Source organism: Mercenaria mercenaria, chromosome 4, assembly GCF_021730395.1.
Source record: "Mercenaria mercenaria strain notata chromosome 4, MADL_Memer_1, whole genome shotgun sequence".
NCBI classification, from domain to species: Eukaryota; Metazoa; Mollusca; class Bivalvia; order Venerida; family Veneridae; genus Mercenaria; species Mercenaria mercenaria.
The window spans coordinates 34,280,247-34,306,597 of NC_069364.1; the positions used below are offsets into that span (position 1 = coordinate 34,280,247).

Consider the following 26,351-nt stretch of genomic DNA (forward strand, 5'->3'; position numbering starts at 1 on the left):
TGACCTAGGTTTTGACTCCAGATAACCCAATATCAAACTCGTCCAAGATTTTATTGAGGGTAACATTATGACCAAGTTTCATTAAGATTGGGCCAAAACTGTGACCTCTAGTGTTAACAAGCTTTTCATTTGATTTGACCTGGTGACCTAGTTTTTGACCCCAGATGACCCAATATCGAACTCGTCCAAGATTTTATTGAGGGCAACATTCTGACCAAGTTTCATTAAGATTGGGCCAAAATTGTGACCTCTAGAGTGTTAACTAACTTTTCCTTTGATTTGACCTGGTGACCTAGTTTCTGACCCCAGATGATCCAATATCGAATTCATCCAAGATTTTATTGAGAGTAACATTCTGACCAAGTTTCATTAAGATTGGGCCAAAATTGTGACCTCTAGAGTGTTAACAGTCAAATTGTTGACTACAATGACAGACGGACGACGGGCACTGTGGGCAATCACAAAAGCTCACCTTTGAACACTTCCTGCTCAGGTGAGCTAAAATAAACGTGGTATAGCGAGACCAATTCTGCTCTATTGCGGAGGTTATTTATTACAGATTTCAGTGTAAACTCTACTTTCCATTTCCAATTTACCTCAAAACCAACTAAAAAAATCTTCCCAGAACTACAGGGTGCATATTATTCACGGATGCGCATTATACATGGGTATCCACGGAATACTTTCTGATTTACAGTCTGGAAAAGAAAATGTTGACAGATGGACAGATGACGCCATTCTGTAATATATCTGTTTTTTGTTTTTTTTAATTGCTGTATAAAAGTTGTTGACTGAAGGACAGTGGGTTGTCACTACAGCTCAAGCTTCCTGGAACACTTTGTTCTTAAGTGAGCTAAAACAGACTATATACTGAAATCTAACAGTTATATAGTGAGACAATCACAAGGATGGAGACTGCAAAACAGATCAAATAAACTTTTTCAGGAAACAGTTTTATTGACAAACATTTCATGCATTCAAAAAAATTTAGCATTTAAAATCAAGCCTCTGCTTGTATAACACCATCTCTCCCAAGTCTAGCCTCAAGCATGTCTTGTTTACCATGGAAATAGCTTCTGTACCAATCTATATGTTCGTGTTTTTGTTCCACAGTCAAGTATGGGTTTTTTGAGAGGGCTGTAATAACCAGTTCCATAAAGTGACGTATTGGACCTTTCTTCGGGAAGTCATGCAGTTGGTTTTCCAGAAAAACATGTTCATAAAATTCGACATTCGATTCTTCCTCCCAGCCTGTTGAGATAAAAAATTATTTACTTAACCCTTTGAGTAAAATAAGAGAATACTTGCATTATGCATCATACGACAGTATAACATTGTCCAGGCACCGAGTATGATCCAGTTTAAAATGAAATTTTCCATCATGAAATTTCAATAGGCATAAAATCTTCAGTGCTAATATGTTTTTGTCTGGCTAACATCTTTCCAGATAAACATTTATATCTGTTTCTGATTCAGGGTTGCAGCTTCAGATAATACAAGAGGCCCCAATGGGCCTATATTTATAGTACGGGGGCCAATAAGGTCTACCATGCACCCCCCCCCCCACCCCCTCCTAGACTTTTTTTCATAGGTACCAAATTGTTCTGCAGGACCAACTCTTTCAAAATTAAACATGTTCCTATGACAAAACTCTTTTGAACTATATATGATTTCACTGTTTCCATGGCAACCATTCATTTTTGAAAAATGACAACCATATAGATGAAAATTAGTCATATCTTAGTCAGTTTTGGTGATAAAACAATACAAATGGTGTCAAAATGGAGCTAAGACATTGGCCTAAAAACAGCAGCATTTTTATGTTAAGTAACTAATTAACATATTCATGAATATTAATGTGAATGTTACAAAATGACAAAATTTTGTTAAAAAATAACATTTTCTAAGTTTCAAATCAATTTAATTGTACCAATTAGCCTTGATCTCAGGTCTTAAAGTCTCTTAGTGTTTTTCAATATGTTATTTTGTTACTCTTATGGTATTTTTTTTTACTCAAAACTTGAGGTGCTCAGCTAATTTGCATAAAATGAACCAGTGTCACATACAATGAATTAAATTCTGAGACCACTAAAACTGAATAAAATGATATAATTATTTGTTATCAATGAAATAACATTTTTTATGCGGTCTATAATGTTTGCAGACATAGAGTTAACACTTTATTGAAAGAAAAATAAAAAATGTAACATACATTACACATGTTACATTACCATTTCAACAACCTTGTTGCATTGCATCAATTATTTAGAAAATATTCCAGAAACATAAATATATATTACTAATTTTGTACTATAATAATACATTATGCTTCTTTACTTGTCAGACAGTGTGATTTTCTCGTAACACACTTTAAAATACGTTACCACTATCGTTTATTTAAGAAGAAATTGAAGCCCAAATTGTCACATACTGATTTATTTAAACTGTTAGCGGTAAGTTTTAAGAAGGTTTTCTTCTGTTATTTCAGAAATTGCCTAATCTATATATTGCACCATCCATGTAATTATAATTTTAGATGGAATTTCAATAAAACATACAATAATATCCATCTGTGCAGTCTTCCTGTGAGAAAAAATCAAGTTTTATAAAAGTATTTTTTGAATTTTAGAAATAGAAGCATTATAAGAACATATACAAAAAAACAACCCTAGCTCGATAGGACAAATCACAGGGTCTTGAGTCAGATATCTGGATGAGGCCTTTGCTCTCCATGACGATTCAATAAAGACATCGTGTCTGAAGTCAATAGCCTTACACCTGTATAAATTAAACTGCCTGCAGAGAACTGAGTAGTTCCGGTACAGAATCCAGGTAACTGCTCAACATCACATGACTGAATTTCTGTTGCAAAGCGGAGCTAAACCAAAACTAACAAACAAAAGAAAACATTCAGGTATTTAAAGTAAGAACGCTAGATTTACAACTTTTACCAGGTTGACAAAACTGTTATTTTTAGTGATACCAAATCAAGATATAAGAAATATACAAGAGATCACTCTCCATTGAGCCATTTTTTGAATGTTCCAAATTTCAAGACAAGCTCAAGGTCAAAATCAAGGTCAAATCTCATTTCAGTACACAAAACTGTGCATGTGGTCCATGTATATCGTCCAAATTTGAAAGCTGTAGCTTGGGAAATGTGAAAGTAGGTCACTAGGTCAATTTCAAGGTCAAAGTTCATTTTGGTACACAAAACTATGCACATGCTTCAAATCTGAAGGCTGTAGCCTGAGAAGTGTGAAAGTAGGTACTAGGTAAAAATCAAGGTCAAATTACAATTTAGAACACAAAACTATGCATGTGGTCCAAGTTTGAAGCCTGTAGCTTGAAAAATGTGAAAGTAGGTCAATCTCAAAGTCGAAGTTCATTTCGGTACACAAAACTATGCATGTGGTCCAAATTTGAAGACTGTAGCTTGAGAATGTGAAAGTAGGTCACTAGGTCAAAATCAAGGTAAAATTTCATTTCGGAACACAAAACTATGCATGTGGTCCAAATTTGAAGCATGTACCTTCAACAATATGAAAGTAGGTCACTAGGTCAACGTCAAGGTCAGTTTATTTCGGTACACAAACCTATGCATGTGGTCCAAATTTGAAGGCTGTAGCTACAGAAATGTGAAAGTAGGTCACTAGGTCAACCTCAAGGTCAAAGTTCATTTCAGTACCCAAAACTATGCACGTGGTCCAAATCTGAAGGCTATACTAGCTTGAAAAATGTGAAAGTAGGTCACTAGGTAAAGATCAAAGTCAAATTTCATTTCGGAACACAAAACTATGCATGTGGTCCAAATTTGAATATTTTCGGTTATGGACAAGAAGATTTTAAAGAAGATCTTCAAAGTTATTTTTCCATATAAGTCTAAATAAACCATGTGACCACCAGGGCAGGGCCATATTTGACCCTAGAGGTATAATTTGAACAATCTTAATAGAGGACCACTAGAAGATGTCACATATAATATATTGAAGTCCTTAAGGCCCTGTGGTTTTGGACAAGAAGATTTTCAAAGTTTTTCCCTATATAAGTCTACATAAACCATGTGACCCAAGGGCAGGGCCATATTTGACCCTAGGGAAATTATTTGAACAATCTTGGTAGAGGACAGCTAGATGATGCTACATACCAAATACCATAGCCCTAGGCCCTGTGGTTTTGAACAAGAAGATTTTCAAAGTTTTTCCCTATATAAATCTATGTAAATTATAAAAATAAACAAAGGGCCATAACTCACTCAAAAACATTTCAGGGGGACACAGCTAGGGTACCAATACATCATTCTGACAATTTTGTTTGTTTGTTTTGGGTTTAACGCCGTTTTTCAACAGTATTTCAGTCATGTAACGGCGGGCAGTTAACCTAACCAGTGTTCCTGGATTCTGTACCAGTACAAACCTGTTCTCTGCAAGTAACTGCCAACTTCCCCACATGAATCAGAGGTGGAGGACTGATGATTTTAGACACAATGTCGTTTATCAAATAGTCACGGAGAACATATGCCCCGCCCGAGGATCGAACTCACGACCCCGCGATCCGTAGACCAACGCTCTTACCTACTGAGCTAAGCGGGCGGGTTCATTCTGACAAAGTTTGGTCAAAATCCCCTCAGTAGTTTCTGAGGAGATGCAATAACGAGAAATTGTTAATGGACGACGGACCAAGGACGCAGAGTGATTTGAATAGCCGACCATCTGATGGCCCTAGTGAAAAAATCAATGGAACTCCAGTGGAATGCTACATAAATTCCACTGGAATCTGCTATGTTACTGGTATACCAGTGGAATTACCAAATATACCGCTGGAACTGGAATTTGAAATACCAGTAGAGGTGGAATTCCACTGGAATTTGAAATTGGAATACCAGTACAAGTGTAATTCCACTGGAACTTAATTTCATGATTTGTAAATAAAATAGCACCAGTTTTGGTGGAAAAATGACGGTTTGTATATAGTTTAAAATTCTGGACCAGATTTATGTGAATAGCATGGTATCAGCTACAATACTGCCTTTATATATGTTGAAAACACAAGAAATTAAAATCAATAATAAAATGTGGTATTTTTTCTGTTTCTTTGATTCATATAATTCTAGTCAGATGCAGTCATATTTTTGTCATTTGTTTTCATGACTTTTATTCTTATACATGTAAATATTTTGATCAGTTCTTGATTTCCATGCTTCTTACTTTGTCAAAATATGTGTTTTTGTGCCCCCATTATGAGTGGTGGGGCCATATAATTTTAGTCCTGTCTTGTCCATGCATCTGTACATCCATCCGTTTGTGTGTATGTGTGTAGGAAAAAAAAGTGATGCGCATAGCTCATAAGGTATTTGATATAAATTGATGAAATCTTGCATAAGTCTTTAACATGATATGAACTTGTGCACCTCCTATTTTTCGTCTGTCTCTGCTTCCTATTTCTAGAGTTATGGCCCCTGAAATAGTCAACTAGATGTGTGTCCATAGGACACAGGTGCCCCTACTCCTGCCACTGCACATGGTTTAATGACTCAGGTTAAACAAGTTTTAAGATGTTTGCAACACAAACTTTTAAGAACCTTATGTGTATTTTTCACTTAGTTGGCCTGATGATAACTCTGGCCTAGCTGAGTAAAATCCTAAAAAGAACACTTCATAGGCTATAAAACAATCCTCTAATGTTTTATGATTCTAGGTCAAGTACATTTTAACATATATGTTTCACAACTTTTTTTTTAGCAAGTCTGGACAAAAAGTCTGGTCTTGTGTAGTGAAATAATGACTGTAGGTAAAATATTTTCGGAGTTACGCGCGACAAAACATTAAAATGACCAATTTTTAACTAAGTCAGGGGCAATAACTCCTACATGACTGAATGAATCCGGAGGCGAAACCCCAGGTGCACAATTGCACATGCTGACCAACATTCCTGTAAACTTTGGTGACTCTAGGTCAAATACTTTCGGTGCTACACGCGACACAACATTAAAATGACCCATTTTTTACTAAGTCAGGGGCCATCACTCCTACACAACTGAATGAATCTGGACGCGAAACCCCAGGTGCACAATTACACATGCTGACCAACATTCCTGTAAAGTTTTGTGACTCTATGTCAAATACTTTTGGAGCTAGGCGCAACACAACATTCTCAGGAGGACGGATGGACAGACAGGATGGACAAGAGCAAATCTATATGCCCCCACCACTCAAGGGGGGGCACAAAAATGCATTTTCACCTTGTGGCGCACCAAGCTCAGAAAGTATTTGATATAAATTGATGAAAACTTGCAGGAGTCTTTATTATGATATGACCTTGTGCACCTCCTATTTTCCAGCTGGCAACGCACCCCACTCCCAATTTCCAGAGTTATGGCCCCTGAAATAGTGAAAATGTACATTTTCATCTTGTGATGATACACCTACCTCAAAAAGAATTGCATATAAATTAATGAAACCTTGCATGAGTCTTTATCATATATTTAAAACTTCAGGGCACCTCCTATTTTTCATGGCTACCACCTATTTCCACAGCTATTATAAAAAATGCACATTTTCACCTAGTGACTCACCTAGCTCATAATGTATTTGATATAAATTGATAAGTATCAATCAATAATTGATAATTAAACTAGCATGAGTCTTTATCATGAAGTAAACTTGCACATCTCCTATTTTACATATGACACCAACATCCAATTAAAAGCAACATTGCAAGATATATATTTACCTAACGCAAGGATTTAAGTCACATGATAAATGAATATCCACTGACAGACAGGGTCTGTATCAAAAGTTGCAAGGGTAGGCCATCTGTCAGAATTGTCATCTGTCCAGTGTCCCCTGATTACCAGCCAGTTGCAGTGGGAAAAATGCTGTCCATGCAGTGCATTATTTACCACTGAATTTCATTAGATATCACTAGTACCATTTATATTCATTGATTTACCATTAATTTTCATTAGGTTTACCATTGAAATACCATTTATTTTCCATTAGAATTCTTCCAGGTGAGAGTTGTGGATGTAATTTAACTAGAACAAAAAGGATTTCCACTGCCTTTAGGGGCTGGGGGTCATCAGCATTTCACTGGTATTGAGATGAAATTCTGCTTGTATTCAGATGGAATTCCACTGGAAACTTGATGGAATTCTACTGGAATCTTGATGGTATACTGCTGGTATTTCAAATGGAATTTCACAGGTCATTTGATGGAATTCTACTGGAACCTTATGGTATACCACTGGTATTTCAAATGGAATTCCACTGGAAACTTGATGGAATTCAACTGGTTCTTGATTGTATACCACTGGTGTTTTAAGTGGAATTCCACTGGTATTCTGGTGGAATTCCACTGGTACACTGTTGATTCCACTTGTATTCTGATGGAATTCCACTGGTATTTTTCAATGGTATTTTGGTTGAATTCCACTGGTATTCCAAATAAATTCCACTGGAAAATATTCGCTATTCCAGTGGAATACCAACACTATTCCATTGAAAAATACCAGTGGAACTGAAATGGAATTCCGGTTGAAGTTCCAGTGGTATTCCAGATGTTCATTTTCACTAGGGGGTGGGCTAATAAAAATTGATAGAAATGAAATAAAGAAGACTATTGTAGTCATTTTGAAACATTTACAACAAAAACTCTGCCAAGCGGGGCAATATACACCCGAAGGGTTACATCAGAGGACCAGGGAGTAAAATTTAAAGAACTTGACTGTTCAAGCCCAAAGGGGAGGAACAACAAAGGGAAGAAATTCCACAAAATCCTTACCAGGTACAGGTATTTCTAAATACACCTAAAAATTGGAGGTACCATCCATGTTGTACCACAGAAAAGAGGTCTCGACCAAATTATATAATAAAAAAGTTTCAAAATAAGCTATTTATAGTGACCTTAAAGGGAAGTAATTCAAAACTAGAATGTGTCTGTAGGACACAGAGTGTGCCCCCCCCCCCCCCACTGGTACATTTGTCACAAATAAGGGGAAATAATTCAAATGTTTGCAGTCTTAATGGGGTATAGCATAAACAAACATTTTGTGAAAAGGATTCATTATTCTAGGCCATATACTTTTTGAGCTATGAGCATCACAAACAAAAAATCCACTATTTTGGCTATTCCAAGGGCCATAACTCTGTAGTAAGTGCTAAGATTCTCAAGAAGAATGCCAAGTGTGCAAGGTAACAGTATGATAAAGACTCTAGCAAAGTTTCATGAATTTACATGAAATACTTTTTCAGCTAGGCACATAATTAGGTGAAAATGTGCATTTTTTTACTATTTCAGGGGCCATAACTTTTAAAAATAGGGAAAGGAGCCAGCCAAAAAATAAGAGGTGTGCAAGTTTATATCATGATAAAGACTCATGCAAGTTTTCATCCATTTATATCATATACTTTTTGAGCTAGGTGCATTACAAGGTGAAAATGTGCATTTTTGACTATTTCAGGGGCCATAACTCTGAAAATAGGGGGCAGGGGCAGACAAAAAATAGGAGGTGCACAAGTTCATATCATGATAACAACTCATGCAAGGTTTAATCAATTTAAATCAAATACTTTTTGAGGTTAGGCACGTCACAAGGTGAAAATGTGCATTTTTGACTATTTCAGGGGCCATAACTCTGGATATAGGGGGCTGACCCAGATGAAAAATAGGAGGTGCACAAGTTCATATCATGATAAAAGACTCATGCAAGGTTTAATCAATTTATATTAAATACTTTTTAGTTAGGCGCGTCACAAGGTGAAAATGTGCATTTTTGACTATTTCCGGGGCCATAACTCTGAAAATAGGGGACGGAGCCAGACGAAAAATAGGAGGTGCACAAGTTCATATGATGATAAAGACTCATGCAAGGTTTCATGAATCTACATCAAATACTTTTTGAGCTAGGCATGTCACAAGGTGAAAATGTGCATTTTTGACTATTTCAGGGGCCATAACTCTGTAAATAGGGGGCAGACCCAGATGAAAAATAGAGAGTGCGCAAGTTCATATTGTTATTAAGACTCATGCAAGGTTTCATGAATCTACATCAAATACTTTTTGAGCTAGGCGTGTCACAAGGTGAAAATGTGCATTTTTTACTATTTCAGGGGCCATAACTCTGAAAATAGGGGACGGAGAGCCAGACGAAAAATAGGAGGTGCACAAGTTCATATCATGATAAAGACTTGTGCAAGGTTTCATCAATCTATATCAAATAATTTTTGAGCTACGCGCATCACGAATTTCGGACAGATGCACGGACAAGACCGAATCTATATGCCCCCACAACTCATTGGTGGGGGGGGGGGGGGGGGGGGGGGGGGGGGGCACAAAATTTTATTGTAAGTGTTAATATTATTGTAAATGAACAAACAAGAGGGTCATTGACCCTAAAGTGCTCACATGTGTACAAGGCTTCAAGTGTGCTTGTATAAGAACAGAGTTAGGTTTCTTCTATGTTAACCTATATTACATACCGTACGTTCTCGCATATAAGGCGCACTCACTTATAAGACGCATCCCGACATTGGACATGCAATCTGGGGTCTTTTCCACTAACCCTCGTGTAAGACGCGGTCATTTTTTGATATCATCAATGTCAAATAATTGTAGAAATGCATTATTTTTTGTACCTGATGTGTTTTGGGAAAAATAAAATGGTAAAATAGCCGATTTTTTTTGTTAAAAAAAAAAATGCAAACTTCAGTTATTAAATTTTAAAATATATAATCAGCTTATATACAATTATTTTTCTGTGATAAACACATTGAAATGAATTAGAAACGGAGAACTTACGTCTACAAAACAGCTGATATTTTGACGATATTTGCCGATGTTGCACAATGAAATAAATACGTCTAGAAAAGATTGGCGTTATTCACCAAGATTATTCAAAACTTTGCAGACTTGTTTACCCGGCTGTACATATTCCAGAGTAACTGTGGAAAAATTGTGGACAAATGCAAAACTTCCATGGAAAGTAGGTACTTTCCATGGAATAGTCCGGAAAAGTCACCTGTTATATAACATGTCCAGAGTGATTGCAAATGTTTTCCACGGACATCTCTGGAAATTACTCTGGACATCTATCAAAATGTTCATGGAATATTCACCGACACTGCGGAAATGTAGCACTTTGAAAAAATTCTGGTCATTTAACTCTGGAAAATAACTCTGTCATTTTCTAAGGGATTTTAAACACATCAGAAAACAATTAGCATCAGACTGGGAATACCATGTGATCAAGCTCAGCCAATTAGATCAACTGATCTTACAGAGGAATTTTCAAAATGTGTAACTGGAAGTCTGATGTTAACAAGTTGTGTAAAAATTAGTGAAACTTTATTATATGAAGTAATTAAGTTCAAAGTTAATATTGAGGATTCTAGAAATTGCTCAAGTAAGTTTGTTTACATAATTGACCAATGAAACAATACATACATTTGTAATTATGCTAATTAACAGATGCATGTATATTTGTACATCAGTCATTATATAGCATAAAACAATGAATGCTAAAGTATAAACAAAGGCTTCACAAAGGTTTTATAAATAATATGCATATATGAAAACAGATATCTTTAGGTACTTTCTTTGAATGCTTTTATTATTATTTAAGATTAACTAATCTTTGTTCGAAACTATGTATATGCTTAAACAAGAGGACCATGATGGTCCTGAATCGCTCACCTCTTCCCACATGACCCAGTTTTGAGTATGACGTTGTTTTTTCTATTATTTGACGTAGTGACCTAGTTTTTGAGCTCATGTGACCCAGTTTTGAACTTGACCTAGATTGTATCAAGATAAAAATTCTGACCAATTTTCATGAAGATCCATTGAAAAATATGGTCTCTAGAGAAGTCACAAGGTTTTTTTATGATTTGACCTATTGACCTAGTTTTCGAAGGTACGTGACCCTGTTTTGAATTTTAACTAGATATCATCAAGGTGAACATTCTCACTAATTTTCATGAAAATCTCGTGAAAAATATGGCCTCTAAAGAGGTCACAAGGTTTTTCTATTTTTATACCTACTGGCCTAGTTTTTGACCGCAAGTGACCCAGTTTCGAAACTGACCTAGATATCATCAAGGTGAACATTCAGATCAATTTTTATGAAGATCCATTGAAAAATATGGCCTCTAGAGAGGTCAAAAGATTTTAATAATTTTAGACCTACTGACCTAGTTTTTGACCGCAGTTGACCCAGTTTCAAACTTGACCTAGATATCATCAAGGTGAACATTCAAACCAATTTTCATACAGATCCCATGAAAAGTATGGCCTCTAGAGAGGTCACAAGGTTTTTTTATTATTTGACCTACTGACCTAGTTTTTTAAGGCACGTGACCCAGTTTCAAACTTGACCTGGACATCATCCAGGTGAACATTCTGACCAATTTTTATGGAGATCCATTCACAAGTATGGCCTCTAGAGAGGTCACAAGGTTTTTCAATTTTTAGACCTACTGACCTAGTTTTTGACCACACGTGACCCAGTTTCAAACTTGACCTGGAAATCATCAAGATGAACATTCAGACCAACTTTCATACAGATCCCATGAAAAATATGGCCTTTAGAGAGGTCACAAGGTTTTTCTATTATTTGACCTACTGACCTAATTTTTGATAGCACGTGATCCACTTTCAAACTTGACCTAGATATCATCAAGATGAACATTCTGACCAACTTTCATACAGATCCCATGAAAAATATGGCCTCTAGAGAGGTCACAAGGTTTTTCTATTATTTGACCTATTGACCTAGTTTTTGATGGCATGTGACCCACTTTCGAACTTGACCTAGATATCATCAGGGTGAACATTCTGACCAATTTTCATGAAGATCTCTTGAAATATATGGCCTCTAGAGAGGTTGCAAGGTTTTTCTATTTTTAGACCTACTGACCTAGTTTTTGACCGCAAGTGACCCAGTTTCGAACTTGACCTAGATATCATCAAGATGAACATTCAGACCAACTTTCATACAGATCCCATGAAAAATATGGCCTTTAGAGAGGTCACAAGGTTTTTCTATTATTTGACCTACTGACCTAGTTTTTGATGGCACGTGACCCAGTTTCGAACTTGACCGAGATATCATCAAGGTGAACATTCTGACCAATTTTCATGAAGATCTTATGAAATATATGGCCTCTAGAGAGGTCACAAGGTTTTTCTACTTTTAGACCTACTGACCTAGTTTTTGATGGCACGTGACCAAGTTTCGAACCTGACCTAGATATCATCAAGATGAACATTCTGACCAATTTTCATGAAGATCTTGTGAAATATATGGCCTCTAGAGAGGTCACAAGGTTTTTCTATTTTTAGACCTACTGACCTAGTTTCTGAAGGCATGTGACCCAGTTTCGAACTTGACCTAGATATCATCAATATGAACATTCTGACCAACTTTCATAAAGATCCCATGAAAAATGTGACCTCTAGAGTGGTCACAAGCAAAAGTTTACAGACGGACGCACGCACGCACGCACGGACGACGGACAACGGACACCGCGCGATCACAAAAGCTCACCTTGTCACTTTGTGACAGGTGAGCTAAAAATATTCTGATCAGTGATCATCAGTCACTTTTAACTTGCAAAGATTCATTTTCCTTGTTCATATATATCATATAGTGTTTGAAACTGCAAAAGTGATCACATGCAATAAAATCATATTGCTTGTACTGAAGTGTTATTGCTCACTATACATGTACTGCAAAAAAAAGTCTATAAATCACATTTATTGCTATTGTATAATACTGTCAACAGAACTTCCTGGACGACTGCGGAATAACCCTGGAAAATTGTTCACGGACGGCAGTGGAATAACTCCGGAAAATTGTCCATGGAAAGTTCTTCGGAAATCCCTGGACATTTTTCCGCAGTTTTCCGCAGTATTCCATATCAAGCTCCAGAAAGTTTGTCCGAATACTCCAGAGTCCAGACTTCCATGGAAATTCAAAGACATTCCATGGAAACTTCTGGAATTTTGACAGCCGGGGGACCATTTGTGTGAAATTATTTCAAAATAGGACCATCGGTTTAGGAGAAGATGTCGTTTGAATATTTTTCTATTTTAAGCTCTCAGGCGGCCATGTTTTTTGACGATCAATATAATTTGAACAATCTTGGTAGAGGGTGACATAAGGACTATTTGTGTGAAATTATTTTAAAATCGGACCATCGGTTTAGGAGGAGACGTCGTTTGAAGATTTTTGAAAAATGGCTTCTAACAATACCACTATTGACATAGAGGATTTTGAAGGATTTTCTGACAATGATTTATTTCTCAACCAATTAAGAGAGAATCAAGAAAGTATGTTTGACTTATATATAAGTGATAGCAGTGATAATATCTCTATCAGTTTACATACAAATAAAACCTATGTTGAAATGCTACAATTGCTTCAATCCATGTATAATTTAACACCAACAAAGGACAATACAAAATTAACTACAACAATCATAGTGTCAGACAAGAAAGTTGTTATAACCATTTACCAAACAAAAACCTTGCTTATCCAAGGACCAGGATGCAGAAAGTGGTTAAATACAACTTTCAAAGAACTCACAGCAACTTTAAATAGGGCACCCAGTACAGATCAATTTGATGTAGAACAAACAAGTGTAAAAAATAAAACATTGCCCACCTCTAAAAAGTCCAAGTCAACCAGTTTCCTTGGTAGCTTAGTATCTAAAATAGAGGGACCATCTATAAATAATAACTTAATCAAACTTAGTGGGGAGCTGAAAAAAGCACAAAAGAAAGCAAAGAAAGATGGTTCTGCTGTGGATGTTGAATACTTCCGAGAGAAAACAGAATCACAATTTCAGACATCACATGTAAGAGGACATCCGATCAACTCCCAGTACAACAAGGCAGTCTGAAAGACAGCTAAATCCCCCGCCACTGCTATGGATAGTGAAAGGGTAAACCTTTGATTTTAGCTGTGACCTTGACCTTAAACTGACATGGCTGACTCATGAATTCTGCACAACGGAGGTGATCATTTGACCAAAGTTTCATGAAAATCCTTCAAGGGGTTTAGGAGATACAGAGCTGAAACCTTTGACCTTCAGTTGTGACCTTGACCTTGAGTTGACATGGCTCACTCATGAGTTCTTGATGAGGTGATCATTTGACCCAAGTTTGATGAAAATCCTTCAAGGGGTTAAGGCGATACAGAGTGGACACCAAATGGAAGGCTCAAACCTTCGACCCTTAGTTGTGACCTTGACCTTGAGCTGGCATGGTTGACACATAATTTCTGCACATCATTCTAATGAGGTAATCATTTGACCCAAGTTTTATAAAATTCCTTCAAGGGGTTTAGGAGATATAGAGCGGACACAAAATGGAAGGCTCAAACCTTTGACCTTCAGTTGTGACCTTGACCTTGAGCCGACATGGCTGACTCATAAGTTCTGCACATCGCCTTGATGAGGTGATCGTTTGACCCAAGTTTGATGAAAATCCTTCAAGGGGTTTAGGAGATATAGAGCGGACACAAAATGGAAGGCTCAAACCTTTGACCCTAAGTTGTGACCTTGACCTTGAGCCAGCATGACTGACTCATGGGTTCTGCAAATCGTCTTGATGAGGTGATCATTTGACCCAAGTTTTATAAAATTCCTTCAAGGGGTTTAAGAGATATAGAGCGGACACAAAATGGAAGGCTCAAACCTTTGACCCTAAGTTGTGACCTTGACCTTGAGCCAGCATGGCTGACTCACGGGTTCTGCACATCGTCTTGATGAGGTGATCATTTGACCCAAGTTTATAAAATTCCTTCAAGGGGTTTAGGAGATATAGAGCGGACACAAAATGGCAGGCTCAAAACTTTGACCTTGAGTTGTGACCTTGACCTTGAACCGACAAGGTTGACTCATGGGTTCTGCACATCGTCTTGATGAGGTGATCATTTGACCCAAGTTTCATGAAAATCCTTCAAGGGGTTTAGGAGATATGGAGCGGACACGATTTTGTTATGGACGGAAGGAAGGGCGGACGCAGACCATTCCTATAATCCCTCCGCCACGGAGGGGGATTAACAAACAGTTGTCACCAGTCAAATCTAGAACAAACCATGTCACAGAGAGCAATAGTCTTGATCTATCTTCTGACAGTTCTGTCCTCTCAAACAGTGATGCTAAAATCATTTCAGGTCATGAAAAAAGTTAACGAAGACAAAAAGAAAAAAGGTACATCCCAATAAATCATCAATTTAAAGGAAAAAAGAAAATAAAGTACAATCCAATAAACCTCTAAATAATATCATCAGACCATGCTGACAATGAACAGACACATATAAAATCTCTTGTTACAGAACAAAACTTGGATATTCCTTCAGTTTCGCTTCAAGATGAATCCCTAGATAAATCTACTGAAGGAGAAGGCTTACCAGCAGTTACAGAACTCGCAGAACTGTCAAAGTCCCCAATCAATTAGAAGCTACAACAACTGCAACAAAAGAACTGCCTTGTGATGAAAATTGCCTTTACAAGGAAGAAACACATGCGGATAGAAACTCACAGTTGATAACTTTAACAGAAGAGAACAAAAAAACTTCAAATCAGGATAAAAAATTTAAACAGAGAAAACAAACAATTAGTGGAAAAGAACAATGAACAAGCAGACAAACTTGTTAAAGTGCTTGACTCAGCCGAACTGTTTAAAAAAGCTTTAACAGACTCAAAAACTACTGTTGCAGATCAGAGGAAACAAATAACATCCCTTTCTACCAAAAACAGTGACTTACAAAAAAGACTTGCTGATGCCAATGCAAAATGCCTAGTTCAGAGTGACCTGACCTATTGACCTAAAGATCATCAAGATTAACATTCTGAACAAGCTTCTTTAAGATATGGTCATAAATGTGGCCTCTAAAATGTTAACTAGCTTTTCCTTTAATTTGATCTGGTGACCTAGTTTTTGACCCCACATGACCCAGATTCAAACTTGACCTGAAGATCATCAAGATTAACATTCTGACCAAGTTTCATGAAGATACAGTCATAAATGTGGCCTCTAGAGTGTTAACAAGCTTTTCCTTCAAATTGACCTAGTGACCTAGTTTTTGACCCCACCGGACCCAGATTTGAACTTGACCTATAGATAATCAAGATTAATATTCTGACCAAGTTTCATTAAGATTGGGCAAGAACTGTGACCTCTAGAGTGTTAACAAGCTTTTCCTTTGATTTGACCTGGTGACCTAGTTTTTGACCCCAGATGACCCAATATCGGACTCGTCCAAGATTTTATTGAGAGTAACATTCTGACCAAGTTTCAATAAGATTGGGTCAAAATTGTGACCTCTAGAGTGTTAACAAGCTTTTCCTTTGATTTGACTGGGTGACCTAGTTTTTGACCCCAGATGACCCAATACAGAACTTGTCTAAGATTTAATTGAGAGTAACATTCTGACCAAGTTTCATTAAGATTGGACCTATAGATAATCAAGATTAATATTCTGACCAATTTTCATTAAGATTGGGCCAGAACTGTGACCTCTAGAGTGTTAACAAGCTTTTCCTTTGATTTGACCTGGTGACCTAGTTTTTGACCCCAGATGACCCAATATCGAACTCGTCCAAGATTTTATTGAGGGTAACATTCTGACTAAGTTTCATTAAGATTGGGCCAAAATTGTGACCTCTAGAGTGTTAACAGTCGAATTATTGACGACGGACGACTGACGGACGGACAACGACTGACACAGGGCGATCACAAAAGCTCACCTTTGAGCACTTCGTGCTCAGGTGAGCTAAAAACAAGAAAGTAGGTCAGTAGGTCAAGGTCACAGTCAAGTGACATCATATTACTTGGGGTCATCAGGTAATTATAATTAAACAGTCTTGGAAATAGGATCAGATGATTTTTTAAGTATTTTTCCTATATAACTCATATAATAAATAAGTGAGCCCAGGGCGGGGCCTCTTTTCACCCCAGGGGCATAATTTGAACAATTTTGGTAGAGGACTACTAGACAATGCATCATACCAAATATCAAAAGCCTAGGTCGTATGGTTTCAGACAAGAAGATTTTTAAAGCTTTTTCCTATATAACAGTGTTCAAAATTCACGGTTGTCCGACAGCCCGTGGCTACCAAATTTCAGCTCGGGCTACTGATTTTCCACAGGTACAAGCCCGACTGGGCTACCGAATTTTCCTCATTTGTTTAAAAAAAATATGCTAATTAAACGAGTACTGCATCGTGATTTCCAGACTGAGAAACGCTTATGGAATTATTGGTTTTTGCACTCTCACGTGTTGAGAATCAAACACAGTGTCAAAGACGTAACCGCAGCGCTTATTGGCTGAATACAATCACCTCTAGCGTAACGGATAATTTGATTAGCTTTCACACTTCTCGCGAAAATCTCACAAGTACCTGCAGTAGGCGGAGCTTAAATTATGTTATGAGCGTGTGTGTAAATGTGTATTTAGCACTCGGTATTACATCTTACAAATTGTCAACTGTCCGAGATGCAGTAATTGGCGAGTGCGGATCCTAAAAAATAAATTGTTATGAGCGTGTGTGTAAATGTGTATTTAGCACTCGGTATTACATCTTACAAATTGTCAACTGTCAGAGTTGCAGTAATTGGCGAGTGCGGATCCTAAAAAATCGGGCATAACAGTTTAGATTTCGTTTTGGCAAGGAGTGTCATGTCCGATGCTTTTGGACTCTGACGATGCTGATCTGGACTGGAGTATTTCGAGTTAAAATTTTTCAAAAACATGGCAAACATGTACTGTATGTCTTTTTTATTACTTCAAACATGCATAGAGATGTCTGTAAAACAAAATGTTATATGGTGCAAAAATTATGTATTTTAAGGTGTTAAAGTTCAGGCTAGTGAAATTGGTGTCGGGCTTGGAAAATTTTTAATCTGGTAGCCCGAACGGGCTATTGGATTCAAATCTGAATTTCGTACACTGATATAAGTCTATATAAAACTTGGGACCCCCAGGGCAGGGCCTCTTTTCACCCAAGGGGTACAATTTGAACAACTTTGGTAGAGGACCATAAGACAATGCTACAAAACTAAATATCAAAGGACTAAGTGTTCTGGTTTCAGACAAGAAGATTTTTAAACTTTTTTTCCTATATAAGTCTATGTAAAACTTGGGACCCCCGGGGCAGGGCCATATTTGACCCTAGGGGGATAATTTGAATTATCTTGGTAGAGGACCAATAGATGATGTAACATACCAAATATCAAAGCCCTAGGCCATGTGGTTTTGTGTACAAGAAGATTTTCAAAGTTTTCCCTATATAAGTCTATATAAACCATGTGACCCCCGGGCGGGGCCATATTTGACCCTAGGAGGATAATTTGAACAATCTTGGTAGAAGACCACTAGATGATGCTACATACCAAATATCAAAGCCCTAGGCCTTGTGTATTTTGTACAAGAAGATTTTCAAAGTTTTCCTTATATAAGTCTATATAAACCATGTGACCCCCGTGGCGGGGCCAAATTTGACCCTAGGGGGATAATTTGAACAATTTTGGTAGAGGACCACTAGATGATGCTTCACACCAGATATCAAAGCCCTAAACCCTGTGGTTTTGGACAAGAAGATTTTTAAAGATTTTCTTTTCGGTTGCCATGGCAACCAGAGTTCTGCATAGAATTCAATTCTTTGAACAATTTTGGAAGGGGGCCACCCAAGGATCATTCCTATGAAGTTTGGTGTAATTCTACCCAGTGGTTTTCAAGAAGATGTTTTTTAGAAATTGTTGACAGACGCACGACGCACGACCCACGACGGACATTGAGCAGTCACAAAAGCTCAGCTAAAAACAAGAAAGTAAGTCAGTAGGTGACATTCAAGGTCACTTAAAGTCAGTTTTAAGATCGGTGTGCTAAACTGTACATGTCATCCAAATTTCAAGGCCGTACCTTTAACAAGAGGGCCATGATGGCCCTATATCGCTCACCTGTTATCATTGAACATAAGGACAAGTCTTCAAGGTAAAAGATCATAATAGAAATCAATCAAAAGAATTATGAGAAAATATAGTTGAAATTTTCTTTAAGTAACTTTAAAAACAAGATTTGAAAACTTTTTGTAGAGGTCCACTAGGCAATGCTACATGTCAAATATCTAAGCTCTTCTGGTTTATTTTTAGAAAATTTTGAAGATTTTTCTATGTACAATTAAGTAACCCCATGGGGCAGGGTCAATTTGACCCCAGGGGTCATCATTTGAATAAACTTTGTAAAAGTCTAATAGGCAATGCTACATGTCAAATATCTAAGATCTAGGCCTTCTGGTTTATTTTTAGAATTTTTTTTTAAGATTTTCCTATGTAAAATCAAGTGACCCCTAGGGCGGAGTCAACTTTGACCCCGGGGGACAAGGTTTGAACAAATTTTGTAGAGGTCCACGAGGCAATGCTACATGTCAAATATCTAGTCTCTAGGCCTTCTAGTTTATTTTTAGAAATTTTTTGAAGATTTTCCTATGTACAATCAAGTGACCCCTGGGGCCAAGTCAATTTTGACCCAGGGGGTCCTGATATGAAAAAATTTTGTAGAGGTCCACTAGGCAATGCTACAGGTGAAATATCTAAGCTCTAGGCCTTCTGGTTTATTTTTAGAAAACTTTTGAAGATTTTCCTATGTAAAGTCAAGTGACCCCTAGGGCGGGGTCAATTTTGACCACCAGGTCATAATTTGAACAATTTTAGTAGAGGTCCACTAGGCAATGCTACATGTCAAATATCTAAGCTCTAGGGCTTCTGGTTTTTGAGAAGAAGATTTTTAAAATATTTTCCTATGTAAAATCAAGTGACCCCTGGGGCGGGGTCAATTTTGACCCCGGGGGCCATGATTTGAACAAATTTTGTAGAGGTCCACTAGGCAATGCTACATGTGAAATATCTAAGCTCTAGGCCTTCTGGTTTATTTTTAGAATTTTTTTTGAAGATTTTCCTATGTAAAATCAAGTGACCTCTGGGGCGGGGTCAATTTTGACCCCGGGGTCATGATTTGAACAATTTTAGTAGAGGTCCACTAGGCAATGCTACATGTCAAATATATAAGCTCTAAGGCTTCTGGTTTTTGAGAAGAAGATTTTTTAAGATTTTCTTATGTAAAATCAAGTGACCCCTGGACCCCGGGGTCATGATTTGAACAAATTTGGTAGAGGTCCACTAGGCAATGCTACACACCAAATATCTAAGCTCTAGGGCTTCTGGTTTTTGAGAAGAAGATTTTTTAAGTTTTTCCTTTCGGTTGCCATGGTAACCAGTGTTCTGCATGGAATTAAATTCTTTCAACAATTTTGAAAGGGGGCCATCCAAGGAACATTCCTATGAAGTTTCATCAAAATTGGCCTGTTGGTTTAGGAGGAGATGTTGTTTAAAGGAAAGTGTGGACGGACGACGGACGGACGGACGGACGCCGGACGGTGAGCGATCACAATACCTCACCCTGAGCACTTTGTGCTCAGGTGAGTTAAAAACAAGAAAGTAGGTCAGAAGGTCACAGTCAAGTGATCCCTAATTCGCTTGGGGTCATCAGGTAATTATAATTAAGCAGTCTAGGAAATATGATCTGATAATTTTTTAAGTATTTTTTCCTATATAATTCATATAACAAGTGACTCCCAGGGTATGGCCTCTTTTCACCCCAGGGGCATAATTTGAACAATCTTGTTAGAGATCCACTAGGCAATGCTACATACCAAATATCAAAGGCCTTGAACTTTCAGATGAGAAGATCATTAATTTCTTTTCCTATAGAAGTCTATGTTAAAACCTGGTACCCCCAGGGCAGGGCCTCTTTTCATCCCAGGGACATAATTTGAACAATTTTGGTAGAGAAACACTAGGGAAGGCAACATACCAAATATCAAAAGCCTTTGCCTTGCAGTTTCAGATAAGAAGATTTTTAAATTTTCTTTCCTATATAAGTCTATGTAAGGCCTCTTTTCACCCAAGGGGCATGATTTGAACAATTTTGGTAGAGGACCACAAGGAAATGTTACATACAAAATATCAAAGGTCTTGTGGTTTTAGACAAGAAGATTTAAAAAAGAATTTCCTATATAAGTCTATGTAAAACTTGTGACCTCCGGGATGGGGGCCTCTTTTCACCCTTGTGGCACAGTTTGAACAATCTTGATAGAGGACCATAAGATGATGTCACATGGCAAATATCAAGGCTCTATGCCCTGAGGTTTTGGACAAGAACTTTTTTAAAGTATTTCATTTTGGTTGCCATGGCAACCAGAGTTCTGCATAGAATTCAATTCTTTGAACAATTTTGAAAGGAGCCACCCAAGGGTCATTCCTGTGAAGTTTGGTGTAATTCTGCCCAGTGGTTTTCTAGGAGAAGACTTTTTTTAGAAAATGTTGACCGACGGACGACGTACACTGAGTGGTCACAAAAGCTCACCGTGAGCCTTTGGCTCAGGTGAGCTAAAAACATAGTTTTACTATTTTTCATTGGGAATTAAGTTGGGCCCCAAAACTACTCAAGAACAAACACTGCTATTATAAAATTAATTTGGCACGTTACTGGACTTATTATCTATCTATGATAGTTACACCATACATACACAGATCAAGTGGCACAAAAAAGTAGTGCATTAGCTCTTAAAATGTCTCTAAATTAGGCTTTTAATGTTGAATTTAATTTCACTTCATGAAAATAAATATAACTTCTGATACCTACAGGTTAGTCCTTTTATGAATTTGTGGCAGATAATAACATTCATTTCATATTATTCAATAAATTGCATTGTCAATAGAGTTTGGAATTATTTCATAATTAAGGTATTAGACCCCTAATGGTAATGTTTAACATTGATGGACGGACAACGGACAGCGAGCGATCACAACAGCTCTACCTGAGTACATAAACATGCTCAGGTGAGCTAAAAATGTTTCTGCCAATCAAGGCAACAATTTGTCTTTACCCGGACTAGTTTGGAAGCCTGTTACTTTTACCAGAAAAGATGTGTATAGTTTATATAAATTTTGGTGTACATCATCATCTCCTGAGGGATGAATGTGTTCCTTTATAACCTAAAATTACTCGAGTTCATTCACTCAAAATAATTTTGAAGCGACCTTCTGGATCAAAACTGTGATATTTAACTAGTCATAATTAGTTTAATAATTTGAAAATCGAGTCCAAAACTACCTAATGGTATCTCCAGTCAATGTACGAAAATGCCCTTGCTTTAATTATACCATTATCACAAACAAATAACTAAAGTATGTATTAATTGTCACTAAAATACGTATTAATTGATTGTCTGCAAATTTTGGGGTCTGTCATTCATGCAGTGATCTGTCATCACTGCCGCTGGTTATACGGCGTGTACATGGTTTCAAGACTCTAGGTGAAATATATTTTAACTCCCTGGGGCCGAAATGCGACTTAAGGTGTTACATTTTCTACCCCTGTAGCATCGATATCCGACTATACGCGCGTTATCAGGACTCCCCAGGACGGTGATTGACAAGTTTAGTCGCGGCACCGAGATCATGCTGACAGCATCACGTACTTGTTAATTTTTTATCATCCTGACAAAAGCAAAATAAATTTGCATACTGGCTATTATTTCATAAATGTTATAATTATTAATTGTGTTAATAATTAGTTACCTTGTTAAAATAAATGTTTGTAAATATGCGGTCATGTAAAGGAAATAAAAAAGACGAACTCTGCTGTGTTTCGTTCAAACTATATGTGACTTTTCAAAAGAGTACAATAATGTCGTCTGCCAGTGATCATTCTGATAATGAAAACAAGGAGCTGCATTCAATAAACGCTTGATGCCCCCGGTGGCATCCTTGTCCAAAAAGCAACCTAAGTCCAAAACGAGGTCAAGGTCAAGGTCAAACTGAGGTCAGGTGATGTATGAAGATGAGGAATGGTCACAGGTTACATCTGTATTAGTATCAATTCATTCTTGTAAGCGGTATTGATGCTAGACAAAACGGTCCTATTTGGTTAACCAAGAATCTGGCCCATATAAAGCAACCTTAAAGTCCAAAATGAGGTCAAAGTCAAGGTCAAACTGAGGTCAGGTGATGTCTGAAGATGAGGAATGGTCACAAGTTACATCTGCATTAGTATCAAGTCATTCTAGTAAGGGGTATTGATGCTAGACGAAACGGTCCCATTTGGTTAACCTCGTACGGACGGACGAACGAAACAACGAACAGACGGACAGGACAATCACTATATGCCTCCCGCATCAGTAGATGCCGGGGGCATAAAAATGATCATCATTCTAATTTTGAAATAACAGTTCTGCCTGATGATGATTCTGACGATGAAATTACGTAGATTCAGAGAAATGAATAGTCGGAAAATGTTAAGTTTTAGAAGGTTGAAATATTCGTATAAGTACATAGTATTGTATACAAATGGATAAAATTAACACAACAGAACATTTTTATAAAATACAAAAAAGTGTGTGTAAATTAAAACGCATGTTTGTTAATTTAATAGTTCTTCAAAAATAAATGTAAATGTCACAACTTCACTGTACTTTACACACGCTCTCAACACAACTGTCACACAACATTCGTGTACGTTTTTAAATTTATATTTTAGATTAATACATTAACAAACAAACAGATTTAAATTTCAAGAAATGTTGATATAAATATTCTGTGTTAATACTGATTGGAATTTAATGTGTTTATATGTGCGAAAGGAAGAAAATCAGAAATGTTCAAATATTTATTAAACGTAATGTGTGTTAAAATTGTGAATATTTCGAACTGAAAATATTATTCTATTTGGATATAACTTACGGACGAAATTGGATATAAATTATTTGTTCAAACGACAATTTATCTTAACTTACATCCAAGTTAATAATGTTTTCCTGTTTGATTTCAACTGACTGCATGCAAGTGTGATTATGATAAGATTGGATAATGTTCTTCGACGTCAGGTGGTAATTCTTATCATGCCGCAGCAGGTATGTTACCATATCGGCCTCAGGGAGTTCAGATATATGCAACACAAATTTATAAGCACTTTGTGTATTTTCAACTTAGTCAAGGACCACCAATCTGGTCTGACTAGGAGAAATCCAAAACAGAACACCTGGTGCACAGTTTTACATGCTATAGAACAATCATGTGTTTCTGTGAAGTTAGCAGAATAGCAGACTAGCAGAATAGCAGAACAACTCCAGCAGAATAGCAGACTAGCAGAATAACTCCAGCAGAACAGCAGAACAACTCCAGCAGAATAGCAGAACAACTCCAGCAGAATAACAGAATAACTCCAGCAGAATGTTCAGATAATTTTTTATGCAGATCTTATCGTTGACATTGACAGACGACCTTGGCCTGCTTATCTGCTTTCATGTTTTTAAGCTATAGCCAAGAAACTTAATATACATAATTATCCATGTGAATGGTTTTGTCTTGACCCTGGTTTATCTTGACCTTGACCTACTGACCTACTTTCTGTTTTTCTAAGCTACAGCTGTGAAACTTCACATATGTGAATAATTTTGCATGCAGATTGCATTCTTGACAATCTCTGACCTTGACCTACTGTCGCTTTTTGAAGCAACAGCCATGAAATTTTACACAAGTAAGCGAATAACAGAATAACTCCAGCAGAACAGCAGAATAACTCCAGCAGAATAGCAGAACAACTCCAGCAGAATAGCAGATTAGCAGAATAGCAGAACAACTCCAGCAGAATAGCAGAATAGCAGAACAACTCCAGCAGAATAGCAGAATAGCTCCAGCAGAATGTTTAGATAATTTTTTGATGCAGATCCTATCGTTGACTTTGACAGACGACCTTGACCTGCTTTTCTGCTTTCATGTTTTAAAGCTATAGCCAAGAAACATAATATACATAATTATGCATGTGAATGATTTTGTCTTGATCCTGGTGTATCTTGACCTTGACCTACTGACCTACTTCTTGTTTTTTTAAGCTACAGCTGCGAAACTTCACATATGTGAATAATTTTGCATGCAGATTGGATTCTTGACAATCTCTGACCTTGACCTTGACCTACGGTCGATTTCTGAAGCAACAGCCGTGAAACTTTACACAAGTAAACGAATAACAGAATAACTCCAGCAGAATAGCCGAACAACTCCAGCAGACTAGCAGAATAGCAGAACAACTCCAGCAGACTAGCAGAATAGCAGAATAACTCCAGCAGAACAGCAAAAAAAATCCAGCAGAATAGCAGAATAACTCCAGCAGACTGTTTAGATATTTTTTATGTAGATCCTATATTTGACATTGATAAACTTGACCGTTACCAGCGGACCTTATAATGTTGTGAAACTTAATATATCTGAAGGATTTTGCTTTCACCCTAGCTGACCGTGCTGATTAATATAGCTATTAGTATGTTTCATCCGATTACGTGAACTTTGAGAGGTTTCTACGTTTGTATTCTGGTCTTCTAACTGAAAATGTTCTGTATCACAGGTGTGGAGACTTAGCTTATAGACCAAAAAGAAGGCACCCGTAATATTTTAGCGGTGTGTTACATACTTAAATCTCTATGCAATTGTCACGTAAATGTGCAATGTGTACTGCACCATTCTTTTGAAACAGGTTTTCTCATAGGACATGCATTAGATTAGACAACATCCCCCCCACCCACTTCGTGTAAAAACAATATCATTCTTAAATAGATCTTATAGGCCTATTAACAGAAAACTACGGAATTCGGATAGTGCCATTTTCATTGTCGTTTGGCAACCTCAAAGGTCGACACTCGACAAACGAAGCGACACACGACTTTTTAAATGACACGCGATACGACGGATGACACGCGAAGCGACACTCAATGTGACACACGACAATCAATACGACAGACGACAATCTAATTCAGAAATGTCGAAGTTATTTTAATAAGAAATTTATTGAAAAATCAAACTTTTTGTTGTTTTGTCGTATGTCGTTTTGGTGTTTCGTTTGAAATGTCGCCTGTCGTATTGAATGTCGATTGTCTACCTTCAAGCGCGACACCTGACATTTTAGTGATACACGAAGCGACAATCAATATGACACACAACATTTAAATGACATTCGTAGCGACAATGCGACAGTCAATTTTTGATCACGCAAAGGTCGTATAATTGTCGAGTGTCGGGTTTTAATTTCAAGCGCAACACACAACATTTACGCAACACTCAATGTGACACACGACAATGTCGCGTAAATGTCGTGTGTCGACCTATGATTTATGCTGATGGTAATGAAAATGGCACTACCCGAATTCTTAGTATACTTTTCTAAACGATATCGTGGTTAAACAACTCCCTACAAAACCAGTGTAATGGCGGACACAATATGTAAAGCTAGA

At 37.2% G+C, this 26,351-nt stretch overlaps 1 protein-coding gene across 3 annotated transcripts in view; it reads right to left on the reverse strand.

The window, feature by feature from the left end:
- Positions 1-934: 934 nt before the first annotated feature.
- Positions 935-26,351, reverse strand: part of LOC123551432 (28S ribosomal protein S31, mitochondrial-like) — a 201,410-nt gene continuing 175,993 nt past the window's right edge. For 2 of the 3 annotated variants that reach the window (XM_045340370.2, XM_045340369.2), the window contains one exon: positions 935-1,251. In XM_045340370.2, the coding sequence (XP_045196305.2) occupies positions 1,001-1,251 (251 nt within the window). In that variant the 3' untranslated portion in view covers positions 935-1,000. Of the gene's footprint in view, positions 1,252-13,600; positions 13,708-26,351 lie in introns of those variants that run through there. The other variant, XM_053540916.1, reaches the window with a different exon arrangement.